This window comes from Corvus hawaiiensis, chromosome 11 (assembly GCF_020740725.1).
Source record: "Corvus hawaiiensis isolate bCorHaw1 chromosome 11, bCorHaw1.pri.cur, whole genome shotgun sequence".
Lineage (NCBI taxonomy): Eukaryota > Metazoa > Chordata > Aves > Passeriformes > Corvidae > Corvus > Corvus hawaiiensis.
Window position 1 is genome coordinate 2,771,183 of NC_063223.1, and position 16,927 is coordinate 2,788,109.

At 41.6% G+C, this 16,927-nt stretch overlaps 1 protein-coding gene across 9 annotated transcripts in view; it reads left to right on the top strand.

Moving 5' to 3' along the window:
• Positions 1-3,137: 3,137 nt before the first annotated feature.
• The window catches only part of NR2C2 (nuclear receptor subfamily 2 group C member 2), a 37,535-nt gene continuing 23,745 nt past the window's right edge, over positions 3,138-16,927 (top strand). For 3 of the 9 annotated variants that reach the window (XM_048315884.1, XM_048315889.1, XM_048315890.1), the window contains exons 1-5: positions 3,566-3,647; positions 6,493-6,576; positions 13,725-13,835; positions 14,700-14,900; positions 16,103-16,205. In XM_048315884.1, the coding sequence (XP_048171841.1) occupies positions 6,517-6,576; positions 13,725-13,835; positions 14,700-14,900; positions 16,103-16,205 (475 nt within the window). In that variant the 5' untranslated portion in view covers positions 3,566-3,647; positions 6,493-6,516. Of the gene's footprint in view, positions 3,305-3,565; positions 3,648-6,487; positions 6,577-7,560; positions 7,680-7,846; positions 7,947-13,724; positions 13,836-14,699; positions 14,901-16,102; positions 16,206-16,927 lie in introns of those variants that run through there. The other 6 variants (XM_048315887.1, XM_048315885.1, XM_048315888.1 and 3 more) reach the window with 6 other exon arrangements.

Here is a 16,927-nt window from a genome sequence, read left to right on the forward strand (position 1 = left end):
AAAAATCATCTACTAATACTTAAAAGAGAGATATAAATTGAATGTGTCTTTAACAAGACCAAACAGCTCTATTAAAACCTTGTCAGTCACTTGTAATTGTTGATTTCTTTCATACTAGGTATTGGCTCTGCTCTGAAAATTTACCTTGAAAGTTCCCAGAAAATTTTAAGCGGCTGAAATGAGAATTTAAAAACCCCCAAACAACTGAGCTCTACAATACCGTCTATCCCAAACATTCAAAACACATGAATAACCTCAAATCCTATTTGTATTTTATACTACTTGGCATGCCCTGAGTTTTGACCCCCTCTTAGTCCATTATGTACTTTTACTGCCACCACCATGGCAAGAGAGAGAGCTTTGGCCTCTTGAAGCCCACACGTTCATTATAGAGGTTCTCTCTTTCCACACCTAGAGCCTCCTTCCCTCCCTGCAAGTAGGCACATCTCACCTCTGTTCTGTCGGGAATTCAGTCTGTTCTCCTGGGAAGGGAATAATTTCCACAGGGTCTCTTCACTTCTCGCATAGCAGCTCCGTAGCACATTTTTTCTTCTGAGGCAACTATCCCACTTCGTGGGAGGAGCTAAAACGACCTTGTTACCAAGGCCCGTTTGAAACTGACCGCCACTAAACTCCTTTCTCAGCTAAGGCTGGGAGCGGTTCAGTCTTTCCGGGGAGGAACTGCGGCCTGAGGAGAGGCGCCCTCGGGCCACCCCACGCTCCATGGGGAGAGGAAAGGAGCCCTGAGGAGAGCAGGCCGCGCTCCATGGGGAGAGGAAAGGAGCCCTGAGGAAAGCAGGCCGCGCTCCATGGGGAGAGGAAAGGAGCCCTGAGGAAAGCAGGCCGCGCTCCATGGGGAGAGGAAAGAAGCCCTGAGGAAAGCAGGCCGCGCTCCATGGGGAGAGGAAAGAAGCCCTGAGGAAAGCAGGCCGCGCTCCATGGGGAGAGGAAAGGAGCCCTGAGGAGAGCAGGCCGCGCTCCATGGGGAGAGGAAAGGAGCCCTGGGTGCAGCTCGCGCTCCCGGCAGGAACTGCGCGATGAGGCGAGGAGCCCTCTGAGCAGAGCTCAGGCGTGAGGAGCAGAAGGGCAAGCAGGAGCTGATGTGTGCCGTTTGGAACCCCCCATCCTCTGAGGGCTGGATGGGAGAGGGAGTGAAAACTACACTTGGCAGAAAGCGGTAGCTAGAGAAGGTGGTATTTTAATTTTTGGCTTTCTCGCCATCCACATCTACTTTAACTGGCAGTTAGATAAATTTTCCCTGTTTTGCCCACGACAGTAATTGTTAAGTGATCTCTCTGTCTTTATCTTGACCTATGAGCTTTTTCATGTCATTTTCTCCCCATCCTGCTATAGAGGAAGAGGGCAAAGTGAGTGACTGGCTTATCATCTGGCTGCAATCCATGGTCAGCTCACCACAGTGTGGTAAATAGATATAATTATTTTCTTTGCTGCCAGTCTAGTTATTAACCTTTACTTGTAAAGTAATCTCAGTTCTCTTTGATCTTTTTCACCTCCGGCATCTTCTATTAATTTCTCTCCAGTCATAGGTAAGGCCAAAAAGCACTTTTTACTAAGGCTCCTTTATACGTCTCTGTATATAAATTTAGCAGATTTCAGCATTATCTAATACAGTCTTGCTTATTAAATAAGTTCAGGGCATACACTGTAGTTCTACATTTCATTGAAATTATTGCAAAAACCGCAGTGAAATTTGTCACCATCTTAATATGGCTTTCCTCAACCTGAGTGTGCATGGTGGAGCTGTACAGCAAGCATGATTGCTCTCCACCAGAGCTCAGAGTAAAACTTCTGCAAAACCTTCTCTGGGTGGCAGAAACAAGGAAGAAAGAGGAGACAAAAGCTCCTGCCTTCTAAACCTTTCCTCAACTTACCCATCAGGAAACACTGAGGCCATTCATATTTGGCTTTAGCGTTTTCCATTTTTCCTTTCATTCACTCTCTTTTATAGACTATTTTATGAAGTTTAAAAAAAAGTCTGCTTCTAAAGCTATGTGCATGTCCATATTTTGAGAGTTTGAAAATTCTTCACGTATTTAACATTACAGTAGTGAACACCCAAGACATTTTTGAAACATTTTCCTTTATTTATGTATTGCAAACACATCTGTACATCACACACTTTGTTAATTCCTGTTCTGTGAAAGTAAGGCTGTAGTTCATACATCTAGTTAATTTCTCATACCCTTACCCCGAAGAGCCAGTTCTAAGAAAAAATAACAAACAACCCTCAAAAAAAACCTAACAAAAAAAAAGAATCAGTGTACTGCCTGTGTAACTATTCAGTCAACAGCACACCTTGTTTATGTGGTTGTTGCATTCAGCTGCTATCTCTGCCATACGTTTCCTTTCAGGAGTTACCACCTCTTTTAGTTTTACTATTCATCTAACTGCTCCTTAAATTAGCTTCTGTCAAAATTATTAGACTCAAGGGAAACTTACTTGAAGTATAAAGAACGTTTTGATAAGGGTAGGTTAGGAAACAGCTACAGTTATGACACGGGGTGAACATCTGATAGCCTGTGAGAAGACAAGCACTGAAAGGTGGTAAAATCTTAAACCACCTCTCTGGTGCACCCAAACCTGTTTCGTGCCTACCACTGTGTATTTGGAGGCACAACATACCTCGCAGCCAGTTTTACCGTAAGAGCCCTAATCAATGACATTGACTTTACAAAATAAAATGAAAACTCGACAGTCTGGCGGTGGTGTTTGTGAGAGCCTTCTCAACTGTGAGCCCACCTTTAACTGCATCTTCAGCGAGAACCAAGGCACACCTGGAACACCAGCACCACCGGCGCACTGAACAGCCACCGCCAGCCCACTACCTCGGGATTCCGGCTCCTGAGGAGCCTCCCGAGCGAGAGGGTCAAAGGCGGCGAGCGTACCTTCCCCTCGCTGCCCCAGAGACCGGGTTCCTTCCGGCACTTCCCCGGCCCGGCCGGAGCGGTGCGGGGCTCGGGAGGCCCAGGTAGCCCGGTAGCCCCTCCCCGCCGCCGGCCCCGCCCCGCGGGGGATGGAGGGGCCGCGGCCGGGCGGGCGCTGGAAGAGGAAGCGGGGACGCGCTCCGGGGCGGCGGTGGTGGGGTCACGAACTCTGACCTGTCACAGGGCACGACACACACAACAAAACACCCCCGACCCCAACACAGCCCCGGCCCCCTCCCCTCCGCGGGCCCCACAGCCCCTTGCCGCCCCCGCGGGGGGAGGGAGGGCCGCTGCTGGGCACCGGCCTGCCCGGGCCCGGTCGGGTCACCGCCACTGCACCTTTGGCATCCATTCCTGAGGTAAAAAACATTTTTTAAAATAGAAGCGGCCCGGTGGGTTTGTTTCGTGGGGGCCAGGACGAGGGAGGGGTCGCGGGGAGGCGGCAGCGGGCCCTACTCTGGACACCCCCGCGAGGGGAGGGGTGGGGTGACGGTGGGTTTAGGGGAGGGGGATTGTACGGCTCCGGTATCTGGCTGGTAAGCGAGCACCGGCCGTGGCCTGGCCTGGTATACGGCTCCTGGACAGAGAGGAGAGGAGAGGAAACGACCATTGTGGAGTGCTGGGTCGATCGGCGGGGTAGTCCCGTGCCGGAGCCGCTGGCTGCAGTGTGGGCCGGCTGAGGTCGGAGCCGGTCCGGTCGCGGTGAGCAAAGTCTGCTGTCCAGGGGGTGTAGGGCGATGGTCGCGGCGATGACGAGCGCGGGACACACAGAGAGACAGAAGATGGAGTCTGAGCGGGCGGAGGCGGCGGCTTGAACCCGACCCTTTTACCTTTGCCACCGGGAGGGCGGAGGGGAGGGGGCGGCGGGTACTTTGCATACGGGGCTGAGACCGCCGCCATCTTACCGGCCGCTTCCTCACTGCCATGCCTGGGCCTCCTGTAGGCTGACACAAGGCTATAGCGGAGGGGAGGGGAAGGGGCCTAATGGCGGCGGCAGCAGCCCCGCCTGGGCCCTGGCGGGCGGCCAGCGCCGCCATCTTGCGCTTAGTGAATCCCTGGGGGGCTCTACCTCCGCTCGAGGGGCGGTGCCGCCACCATTACAAGCGGGTCGCTCGGCCAATGGGCGCTCTGCGGAGGAGCGCTGCGCCTGCCATGAGGTCATTGGTCGCGCCTGGGGGCGGGCCGGGGGCGTGGCTCCGCCGTGCGCGGGGTGGGAGCTGCCGAAGGCTCTTCAGCAGCGGGCGGGCCGCGGTACAGCCAATGGGGGCGGGCGGCGCGCACGGCGCAGCCAATGGGGGCGCGGCAGGCCCGGCGCCGGTCGGAGGCGCTGCCGGTGCCGTGCGCTGTGTTCGTGCTCGGTCGGCGCTTTCCGGGTGTTGGCCGAGCTCCTGCCGCCTTCCTGCCGCCGGGACAATGCACTGGCGGCTGCCCACAGGGTCGGAGCCGCTCCCCGCCCGTCTCGCCGATGGCAGCTTGCTGGAGGCCGCTCGGTGTAGCCGAGTCGAGCTCACAGTGTAAAGAACCTCGTTTCGTCAAGACAAAGGAACAAATTTCAATAAGTTTGAATTCGGTCTTTTGCCATGTTTTGTCAGTAGGGCCATATCCTTAGAACCTCTCAAGTGGAATTTATGACTTGCTTTTGAGGTTTCACTGCAGCTTAGGGAAATCTTAATGATTTTACACTGTGTTCTGGACAGCATATACTGATCTGCCTGCCACCCTGTTGCGCTGAAAATAATGTCCTGGTGCTGCAGGTGCCTCTTTGCAGTTTTTAAGTTTCACCTCTTCTGTTGGTTTGGGGGCTTCTGTTGTTGTTGCCTTACATACAGTTCCTCGGGGCTTTTGCTAGGAAGCCGATTTTGCCTTCTGGGAGTTGACACCATTAAGAAACTTGGCGTGGCTGTGTATGGTCTCTGTGCTTCACCTGGATTTGATCAGATAGCCTCATCTTAAGGTTCTTTTGTGAAGGTCGAAAGTACAAAAAGCCTTGGTGGATAGCACCAACAACAGCAAATCTGTCTGAGCCGTTCTACAGCAAGCACTTCTTTGTGTCTTGGAAAAGTACTGTTAGGAACAAAATATCTCATCTGCAGGGCTTCTGTCATCATAAAGCACTGAGAAAACAGCATGTTATGAGCATATGGTTATGTTTGTTGTGCTTCTTGCTGAATATAAAAGAAAATAAGAGAAAACACTGAAAAGGAATCACTGAACGACTGAGAAACCATCCATAAGCTGGGTTTGGTGGAAATGGTTCATAGACTTAACGTGCAAGTGCAACACTTGAATAAAATAATGACAAGCTGTAGGAGAAACTAGCATAGATAAAATTTCCATGGGGATGTCTCAACTTTGATTATGCATTGTTACAAATCATCTTTACTTGACATAAACAAAATTATTTTCACATTTGTCATAATATAAGTGAATCCTTTTAATGATTATTTTGATGTATTTAACAATGTTAGCTTTGTAGAAGTTACATTTGAACATGTTGGTGCTGGAGACATGCATACATTTCTCTGTTACGGGTGTTGCTATTGTTTGCTGTATTTTTAAATTTTATATTAAATGATTGCTTTGCAATTACAAGCAGAGGTTTCCAATGAAATATCAAATGGGCCAGCATTCAGGAACGCCTTTTCGTTACTTACACCTGGATCAGAATCTGAAGTCTGGCCCTGTAATTAGCAAGTCACACTTAAAAACTGAATGCATTAATTGGAAATCTTAATTAAATTTACCTTGGAAGAAACACACCCCAAATAATGATAATTAAAAATATGTTGGAAGTGGTTTTTTCATGTTTCTTTGTCTTTGATTACTTTGTTTTTTGGGGATTTTTTTAACCCCTAAAGTTGAAGGTGGAGTCACTCCGAATAGGATAAAATGATTCTGTAGTATTTTCTTCTCATTGTGATAATAGTATCACATTATAATAAAGAAATAGTTTAAATAATGGAAGATACATTTTAGATGTAACAGTTTATTTCCCTTATTGTGTAAGATTGCTCTTAAGAATATGGATGAACACGGCAGTTTGACAGAATGACTTGATAAAATTTTGTGCAAACCAGCATTCTTAGCTTGCTGCTCCCTGGTTCAGCATGTGGTGTAGAAGCAGTTTAACTGTTAAGGTTTCTCCTGCGTGAGCTGAGGAAAGCACCTTTGAGATCTGTGAATTCCACAAACTGCATTAGTTCTTGACTTTGCAATTGGTCCTTTCTCATTTATGAAATTAACATCTTTTTTTTACAGCTTAAATAATAGAGTGAAAATAGTATATTAGAGGCTTAATAAAGTAAAAGAATAACTGTACCTCAGCAGTGTGAACAGCATGGTTCCAGTATGCATGTCCCATATATATATATATGAGTGTGTGTATATATGTGTGCACACGCACACATCAATGGCATCTTCTCTTATTTGCCAGATATATCAAGCAGAATTGTAGATTTTCAAAAAGTCATAGCAGAACTTTCTTTACTAATAAGAAAAAACCCAAACTTTTGTGCCTGATGGAAGTTGCTGGCATCTTTCCGAACAGGTTCTCTAATGGTCTTGTTTCACCATGGCAACCAATATGGAGGTGCTGGCTCAGCAGGTAGTGGAGACTCAGCAGGTGGCTGAGGTGAGTGACAGATGATATCACAACAGTTGGTATATGAGATTTTGAAATTAAAAACATATTAGGGCATTCCTGCTGTTTACAGTTAAGCATGAACTGAACAGAAGATCTTTATAGAAAAGTGTTGCTTTACAGTTGAGGACAAGCATGAAACCAGTGCAACTGGGATGTATTTTGTTCACCCTACTTTGTTCTGGTGTCCCCCGTATTAGGAATGCAAGTAGGAAGTTCAACATGAGCTATAGAGAAACTTGGCTGTATTATAAATTGTTTAAAAAATTAATACAACAATATTTCTTGTCATTTGATCATTAGATTGACCATTTTGGACATGGAAAGCTTTTGCTCCTAATTTGAATTGTAATCTAGATCCACCACAGCGTTTGAAGTTACCTGTTTTACGTATGTGCTAGATTGAATTTACAGTAAGGTGGTTAATTTAAATCAGGTTTTATATTTTGTGCCTACATTTAAAAGAAAAAAAGCACAAAACCTACTTAAAGTGATATTAAGTGATGTCTTGATGCATATTCACTGCAGCTTGGATGATCAACAGCTGAAAATTTTAAATCAACTCATAAACTGCAAGTATTCATGGCCATAGAAAATAATTTATTTATCTCCTTCACTATGCAAAATTTCAGTCAAAAAATAAACTGGTTCTTTTGTCTGATTAAAATTACTCGGTTTAATATCTTTCAAGTTTGCTGTGATTTTTTGTACAGTTACATAATTAAGGGATTTAAAAAATAATAAAGGGCAAATGGGCTGAGAGACCTCTATAGATAAGGCCACTTTTCAGACATTAGTTTGGAGTTTCCTTTCACCTATTGAGCTAAGATTACACCTGTATATTAAAACATATTTTTAGTTCAAGAAGAAGCTCTATGTAAGAAGAAAATATAAGTTTAATTATGTTTTTAGAAGTGGATTTGAGATTCCCTACTCAGAAGTACTTTTTCAAAAAAGAAATTTTGTTCTTTTTAGCATGGAAAATGGCCTAGTGAGTGTCCTGGAAGTAACATCTGTGGAATAGTTTAAAAAAGCTTCCTAAGTTTCACAGTGAAAACCGACAAGAGATTTTTCGCTCTAGTTTTCTGTACCAGGTATGAATTTGGCAAGCTGCATTTTTAAAAAACACTTCCAAATATACTTTGAAAGAGAAACCTGCAATAGAAATACTGACAGACTTTATACTATTTTGGTAGAACTTGGGTGCTGTAATAACATCTAAAGCACATAAAATATGTGACATTTGTAATTCCTCGTGCAGGAAATGCACCGTGGTAACATAGTGTGATGGTTGTATCTTGCCACTGGAGAGATCGCTCCATCTCAAGAGTGTATGAAGCTCTGTGATTTCTTCCTGGCCGGTGGGTAAATAGAGGGCTTCATCTCTTTATAGTATTCAGCTGCTGCTTAAATTATATGCCTGTCCACTGCATAACACCATGAAAACTTTGTTCATGGAAAACCAGTTGTAAGCAGCACTATCTTGTTAGGAATTCATTAATACTATGACCATGTTGATATTGAATCATTTCCTTATGAATGGCTGGCTGGCTGCCTGCTATTTGTGTCTTCCATCAGGTAATACAGGTAAATAAATTACTAGTTTCCTTGAAATATGCTAAAATTCTATATTTGTACTCACCATATCTTAGAGAAAATGTAGAATCAAACTTGGCACTGGCTTTAAAAAATGAGAGATTTGCAGAGTATCATATTTTTTATCGATGAAAATTAAATGGAGTAAGGGAGTCATTGATCATGCCCTGAATTTCAGGTTATGAGCTGTGAGAGACAAGTTGCAAACCGGATAACCTAATGCAAATATTAGCAGCTTTAGCTGTATCTGCATCACTTTTTCAATATAATTGCCACATATGTAGTGTGCATGGGTTTGCTGAGAACTATGATGCCAAACGCCAAATCAGACTGGCATGCAAGTAGGCTACATGTTGTTTCTCTTTCTTGAGCAATAGTTCATCAGCTTTGTTTTTCATGAAACTGAATGTATCACAGAAGTTGCTGAGTGTGCTCCAGTATTGCATGTATTTTTGTACTTATTCTATTTTTAGGACTTTTAAAAATTGTTCTTTTAATGGTTTCAAATGTTTTCACTGCTTTTGCTTGCTTCTGCTTTATAAAGTGTTGCTTGTTTAATTTTTTTTCCAGTTGTGCATTTCTGAACAGATTGGATGAAAGTTCCATTTTTAGTGTTTGAAGTTGCCATTACTTACAGTTCATGAAACTAAAGAACAGAGAGCAGCTAGGGGGTTTGGAGGGAATTTCAGCAGTTTCTCCTCATCCTGAGCAGCTTTTGAAAAGCAGAAAAAATACTTAAGCCTTAATGCAAAAATACGTAATGCTGCTTTTCTCAAGTATTTGTTTAGTACTGTCACTGTGCAGTATACAAGTGGCCTAGGTTCAGTTCCAGCACCAACTTAGATTTGACTTGAATACCATTCAAGAAAAATGTGTTTGGTTTTGAAGTAGAGGTGCATTCCCTGTGTAGTACCTGTGATTTTAATGCAAAATTTTAAAAAATTTTAAACAGAGCTGGGGTGGGGGGGCTGGAAATAAGGGCAGTTTCATCTTTCCAACAGCAGCTCTGGTGTGACCAGTAATAATTTTTAGTAGTTGCTAAAACTGTCTTCTGCCAGCTCTCTGACAGCCACAAACTACCACAAACTATTCCTGGTGCATCCTTTTTCCCATCAGAGGCTATAGGGAGAGAGTCACATGAGGTGACTATTGAGCCCTGTGCTTCCTGGATCTTGTTTATGACAGCTGCATTGCTAGAGAATTTTCAGTTGCTTTCGGTTTCCTCAGTATCCTGATAGGAAACTGTCAAAGTCTTGAGCCTTTCTGAAAGCATGTTTTGCCATGGAGCTCAAAAAATATGGATGTCTTTGTCACATAAAATATTTTCTTGACCCTCTTCAGACATCTCTGATATGCTACATCATAAATAGTTCAGCAATTCAGATTTTGGTCTAGATTAAGACAGTGTGCTGGAAAAGGAGAGTGGAAACACTGTTGTTTTGATGGAATAAGTTTTTACTTTGTTTTAAGAATTAATGAAGTGTGACATAAGACCCTTTAATATTTTACTGCTATCATTGGCCACTTGCTCATTTCTGATGATTTTTCAAGGTGGAGCTTTGATGCAAAGTCGTCTCAAACAATATTTGGTTCAAATACAGCTTTTCTCAAGTTCCTGTTAACGGTAAAAGACCCAGACGTAGCATGAGCCTGAGAGGTATCTCACACAAAGTGCACATGGGAGCAAGGAGATGCTGCCGGGTTTAAGCAGTTTGTCAGCTTCTGAACTGAAGACTGTTACCACATGTGGCATAGCTGATGGTATAATAAAAGCATGGGGTGTTATGTGAGACCTGGTCTGAGATTTTCTTTAGCATGCAGATACGCCAGGTGCAGCTTCTTCCGCGAGTTTTTATGTGCTATAAAAGATCTTGCACTGGCATCCTATTAGGGCAGTTAAACTAGAGTTCTTCTAGTGGTAAATTCGAATTTGATCTGCCATTCTACAAAGGACCCAAGTGGTCAGGAGAGCTCATTCCAAAGAGAGTAATTGAAACTTTTTTTAGATATCTCTTACACCTGTGAAAGAAATATAATTGGACATATGTTTTTTGTTAAAGCCTATTATTAATTTAATAGCTAAAGATACTCATTAGGAAAAATATCTATAGAAAAATAAATCTTTCTGATTTGATTTGAGTTCCATTATAAAATGGGAAAAATATTAATAATTTAAACAGAAGAAACCAAATTTAATTTTTCCAGCCTTCAAAAGCACTTAATTGCCAAATACTTGGTTTTAGTTTAATGACAAAAAAGGTTGATACATATGTGTTTAAGCGTATTTTTATATTGCTTGAGCTTTGTGCAGATCTTCTATGTCACTTAAGGCAAATCATTATTAATTTCTATAAACTTCAGCATATGACATTATTGCTAGTGATACTTACTGGTTTGAGAGCCCAAGCAATTGTATTTTAGATCCAAATAATTCTTCTACACTAGATCACAGTTAGTTGGCCTAACATTTACACTGCACCCCTTCTGTAAATACACTCTTGTAGGTAACTATGTATAGATACTATTTTTAGAGAGATGTACAATAGATGATTGTGTTTTCTGTCAAGTAAATTGCCTAATTTCAATAGTGAGCACATTTCTGTGCTAAGGAGTCATTGAAATTAGATTAAAATACTAATGCTCCTTAGACACCTACGTTATTCATTTGCTGCAGAAGCTTTTGTAGTGAAAGTCCACTGGATTTTGCTGTTTATTGTTGTTAATAGGTTTATTGTTGTTTATAAGTTTATTGTTGTAAAACCTGTCAAGTACATGGTCACTTTCTCAAAACTTCACGTACTATAACTTTTAACAAATTTAACTTTTGAAGAACTTAAAAATATCTTCTGTTTTCATCCATTTGCCAGCTTTCACTGCAGCCTGATAAGAATGTTTTTTTGTGGAATGAACTTTTAAGGCTAAAGATGCTCTACAGGGAATCTGATGGATTTTCCTTTCAACTTTGCTAATTCGAAATTAATTATCTCGAGTGTGTTCACATGGCACACACAGGACCAGGGGATCAGGCCCAGCCAGCATGGGTTTAGGAAAGGCAGGTCCTGCCTGACCAACCTGATCTCATTTTATGATGAGGTGACCCACCTAGTGGATGAAGGAAAGGCTGTGGATGTGACCACCTGTGTTTCAGCAAAGCCTTTGATACTGTCTCCCAGCATTCTCCCAGAGAGGCTGCAGCCCGTGGCTTGGACAGGTGCATCTTTGTTGGGTTAAGAACTGGGGCCAGAGAGTGGTGAGGAATGGTGCCACATCCAGTATTCAGTCACTAGTGGGGTTCTTCAGGGCTCAGTTTTGGGCCCAGTTCTGTTTCATATCTTTATGGATGACCTGGATGAGAGGATTGAGGCCAAGGCCAATAGTGTGAGGTTCAACAAGGCCATGGGCTGGGTCCTGCTGTTACCACAACCCCACACAGCACTCCAGGCTTTGGGCAGGGTGGCTGGAAAGCCGCTCAATGGGAAAGAGTCTGCAGGTGCTGGTTGACAGTGGCTGAGTGTGAGCTGGTGTGCCCAGGTCACACAAGAAGGCCAATGGCATCCTGGCTTGGATCAAGAACAGCAGGACCAGGGTAGTGATTATCACTCAGTACTGGCCACTGGTGAGGCCACACCTCAAATCTTGGGGTCAGTTCTGGGCCCCTCACTGCAAGAAAGGCATTGAGGGGCTGGAGCATGTCCAGAAAAGAGCAAAGGAGCTGGAAAACGGTCTGGAGAGTCAGTCATTGAGGAGTGACTGAGTGACCTGGGTTTGTTTGGCCTGGAGAAAAGGAGGCTCAGGGGGGACCTTCTCAATCTCTACAACTCCCTGACAGGAGGGTGGAGCCAGGTGGGGGACAAAAGGAAATGGCCTCAAATTGTGTCACAGGAGGTTCAGGTTGAACATACTTTGCAAACCCAGAAAAAGACATGGTTGTTTAGTTCAAAAATGTTTAAAGAATTTCCATGCAGGTACCTTATAGCTAGCTGTCTGTCTGTCTGTCTTTCTGTCTTTCTCCGTGAACAACATGGAAGAATAGACTATTCTTTATTTCCAAGCTGCCTGCAGTACATTGTGGTGTAAGGTTTGAAGATGCATCAAAGAAAGGCTAAGGATTCTACAACTAAACAACTGTAAAACAGTTTAAAAAGACCTTCTTGCTCTAATTTAGACCTTTTAAAGGGTGCATAGCTTAGTTAATAATTTGGGGTAGAAGAAGATCATCAATTAAAGTGTCCTCTAAGAGTCTGGATTTTTGGGAGTCTTTTTTTTCACCTAGGTATATTGTTTTCTGCAGCTGAAAGCTTTGAATAGTCCAATAATTAGAAGACTCCTCTAATTCTACATCTCTCCTGTGTATTTTCCTCATTTAACATGCAACTTCTGTGACCTGTGTATTAAAGATAATTAGAGATTGTATGTTCAATTTAGATTATACTTTTACAGTATATTGGACAACTTATGGTACAGGCAATAGGGGAGTAGAATGGTGTGGCTTCATTAAGTCTAGTGTATTTTATTACCTCTTCCCCAAAGAGACTGTAGTCCATGTTCCTTGCTATCCAAACTGTTTTTTCTTTCTTTATTCTCTGTATATTAAACAAAGATTTTTCAAAGCAAGCTAAAATTGACACTACCCTATTGTCCAGCTGTACAAGTTTTGATATAATTCCAAGATTGCTTAAAAGAGGATTTAATAAAAACAACTTGTGACCATCCTGGTTTTGGACATGTTACTGCAGATAACAGGTTCACAGTATGGTTTGGGTTGGATGAGACCTTCAAGAATGTCTAGCCCAACTCCCTGCCATGGGCAGGGACACCTTCCACTATCCCAGGGTGCTCCAAGCCCCATCCAGCATGGCCTTGGACACTTCCAGGGATCCAGGAGCAGCCACAGTTTCTCTGGGCAACCTCTGCCAGGGCCTCAGCACCCTCACAGGGAAAAATTTCTCCCCAATATCCAATCTATATGTTATCTTGCATGTTTAATTCAACATTTTAACATTTTTGCTCTGAAAACAGCTTTGTGAGGGCTGTTTTTCAAGCTTTTTCTGGGTATCCAGAACTAGATTTGCATTATAGTTTGGTACTCTAGAATGATATGGAATAGAACAAGAAACAGTAGTATTCAGAAGTAGTGCCAAAGTTAATCTCTGTCATTCAAAAGTACTTAAAAATTACTAAAAGGGGAACTACTTAACATTTTACATTATTTATATATGATGTATTTGATTTTTACAGAAGCAAAAAATGAGACGTAAAATCAAAAGTTGAAAAAAAGTATTTCTGCATTTCAGTAAGCTAAAGGATCATACAGAGTGGTGGTGGTAGTGGTGGTTTGGTTTTGTCAGGTTCACTCCATTTCCAGAAAAAGAAAATATTCTGATAATTCATTGAAAGCAGATCCAAGTTGGTTTAATGACTGTAACCTTTCCAGTAAATATAGATTCTATACTGTAGGGCTATCTGATCTTTTTTAAATATAGGTATTTTTTAAAGTGTTCAATACCTTCAGAGTGAATTAAAATTCTGTGTGTTATTTCCAGGTGCCGACTGTTCAGACTTCGCTATCTGAATCACCAGTGATGACCAGCCCTTCCCAGCGTATCCAGATCATTTCCACAGACTCCTCTGTAGCTTCACCACAACGCATTCAGGTAAAAATCCATTAATTAACCAACTATCACATCTTCTCTTTTTTTCTCCTCCTCCCACTTAGCTTTATACAAAAGCATGCTAAAGACTATGGAATACTTCCTTTAAGTTTCGTGAGAACAGATCATTTTTAGTGAAAACCAAAATTCTTTCTCCCTCAGCATTTATTTGTGCTGACCAAATGGCTGTATATAATAGTTACATTGATGGTGTAGCCAGTCAGGAGTATTTACAGGGGTTAAACCTAGTCTACACAAGCAAATCTCCTGAGCCCTGGCCACAGCAAAGGGTCAGACATTATCAAGAGAACATCTGAGATCACCTCCAGGTACATTCTTCCTCCCACTTATTTAGGAGCCAGTAGGAGATTGACCTATTCAGCATAAAATTGGCCTTCGGGAAGGCTGCACAGTGGCTCTTTGTTAACAGTAGATAATAAAAAGATGTCATTAATGTACCAGAATGTATGCAGTGGCAAATTATATAGGACTTACTAAATTTTAATGAAATACTTGTGCATATTGATATGGTTACTCTACCAGGCAAAATAGAGATCATGCTACCAGACAACTGTATCAGAAACAGAAACCTTCCATCATAAGAGAATCTTGAGAATCAGAGGGTGAAACAATAAGGCTGCCTGATTCCATCTTTTGTTGATAACTTTAGGGAGTAACATCTTACATAAAATGTGTAGGGAAAAAATGCATAGGTAAATGTTAACTGGAGAAAATCTCCTTAGTGACATTTATAAGAAAAAATTGGCCAGAGCTTCATAATTTTTCACTGATATAATTCTGAGATGGAAAGAAAGGTTTTAAAACATAAAATTTACTGTGGTCATTAATTTCTTCAATGTTTTACAGATTGTGACAGATCAGCAAACAGGTCAGAAAATTCAAATAGTGACAGCAGTGGATTCAGCTGTGTCTCCAAAGCAACAGTTCATTTTAGCTAGTCCAGATGGAACTGGTGCAGGAAAGGTGATCTTGGCAGCACCTGAGACATCTAATGCCAAACAGCTTATCTTTGCCACCACAGACAACATTGTGCCGGGCAGAATTCAGGTAAATACAGTAGTTTAGATAAACCATGAAATTTTGGTTTTAATTTTTTTTTTTTTTTCTAAATTAAGTCTAAATCACTGTAAGACCAATTGCAGTAGTTTTCTCATGACATGGATCAGACATACTAATTTTAGGCTTCATTGTTCAATCATAAATCTTTCAGTCTTCACGTTCTCCATTGCACTCATCATCCCTCATTGTGTGTTCTCATTCAAGTTCCAAAGACATAAGTGAGTACTTAAGATAGGGCTTGTGAGAAGTGCCTGGATTTCTCAGTCTGCTCAAGATTCACAGATACACAGAGATAAAACTCACCTGAGCAAATTTACATGAGTTCATACTTTACATTCAGTATCAAGACATTGCAATAAAGCCATTTAGATCAGAAGCTGTCCTCTGGTATGTTTTTTTGTGGGTCTTGAGCATAATCTACACCAACAGGAGCTTTGCAAAGCCAATGATGTAAACAATAATCTACTCCTAGTGAAATTTGAGATTTCTTCCTAGCAGTCTTAAAAAAAAAAGAATGAAACAAAAGAAAAAGTGCCTGGTCCCTCTTGTTACTGTTACAATGGAGAATATTTTAAAGGAAGAAGAGTCATTTTTACATAAATACTTTTTAAATTGTAATAGCAGTCTTTTAAAATTCATTTTTCCATGCTAAATAGGATATCTGACATTACAGAGGTGTGGGGGTTTTAATTTTTTTCTTGGTTAAATGGAATGTTCAGAACAAAAGTTTTGGAATCCAAGGCCTTTGGAAGCTAAACTGTTTCTATGATAGATTTCAGCTCCAGGCAATCCCCTCTGATAGTAGCTAGAGAAGAGGTAGATGGTAACAGCATCTGAAAGCCAACTGTCTTTGGCTAAAATATAGCAGCTGTTTGAGAGTATTTGCAAGAAGGGAAAAATACTGTTGATTGCACAAGTGAGGATACATTTGTGCTGAACAAAGCTAGCAGTTTTATTTGTAATTTGTTTTGATATGACTGTTTCAAAAGTCTCGGTTGAGAGTAAGAACTATTGAGAGTAAGAACTCCCATTAAATTGCATTTTGTACTACTTAATTTGATTTCATGTCATACTTACTCATAAATTCAGTCCCCTCTTCTTAGCTGATACACCAATCTTGTTCTGTAGGCAAAGCTCCTTACCTTCATGTCTGGCTAATTACATCTTTTTGTTCTGGAATTTTGCTTTAGATAGTGACAGACTCCGCTTCAGTGGAACGTCTGCTAGGAAAAACTGATGTTCAGCGGCCGCAGGTAGTAGAATATTGTGTAGTCTGTGGTGATAAAGCATCAGGTAAGGAAGCATACAAAGTGGTATTGAAGAAACTTGCTTGAAAGGATGACTGGGATGAAGAGATGATTCTTCATGTGCTTTAACTGATTTTAGCTATGCTGATGGCAAAAGCAATTGGGTTTTTAAATGGAAAAATATACAAAATATATATTTTGTGTATCTATACACAAAAAATAGCCAAACTCTGCTTGGAAGAATATTGGGTTTTTTCCTTGAACTGAAGCATATGATAAATTGGCTGAAAGATAAAATAATGATTAAATAGCTCCTGGTAATGGAAAAAGACTACTTGAAGCATGTAGTCAAATTCCCCACAGTGATGGGCAACCATGAAATAAACATGTCACCTAAAAAAGTCTAACTACTCCATGAAAATGCTTCTTAGTGCTCTCTAACAAACTTAACACTTCCTGGTAGATTTTGTTCTACTACTATCACAAAACAAGGCAAGTAGAGATCACGTGAATCCTCAGTGTTCCAGATCCATGCACTAACAATGAGTCTCAAGATAAAATTTCTGTATTAGTCAAGGGAGTGTACTGTGCTTTCATGCTAGAGAGAAGACACCCTTCTGTCTCTTTTTCTCACTTTCTTTTACTTCTTTAAGCGTTTATGTAATAAAAAACAGTACCATGATTGATATAGACAGGAAATTTAAATGAAGATTGCATTTTAAATTTTGTTGTAAAATTACTTGTTTTCTGAAATTACTTGAGCTTTTA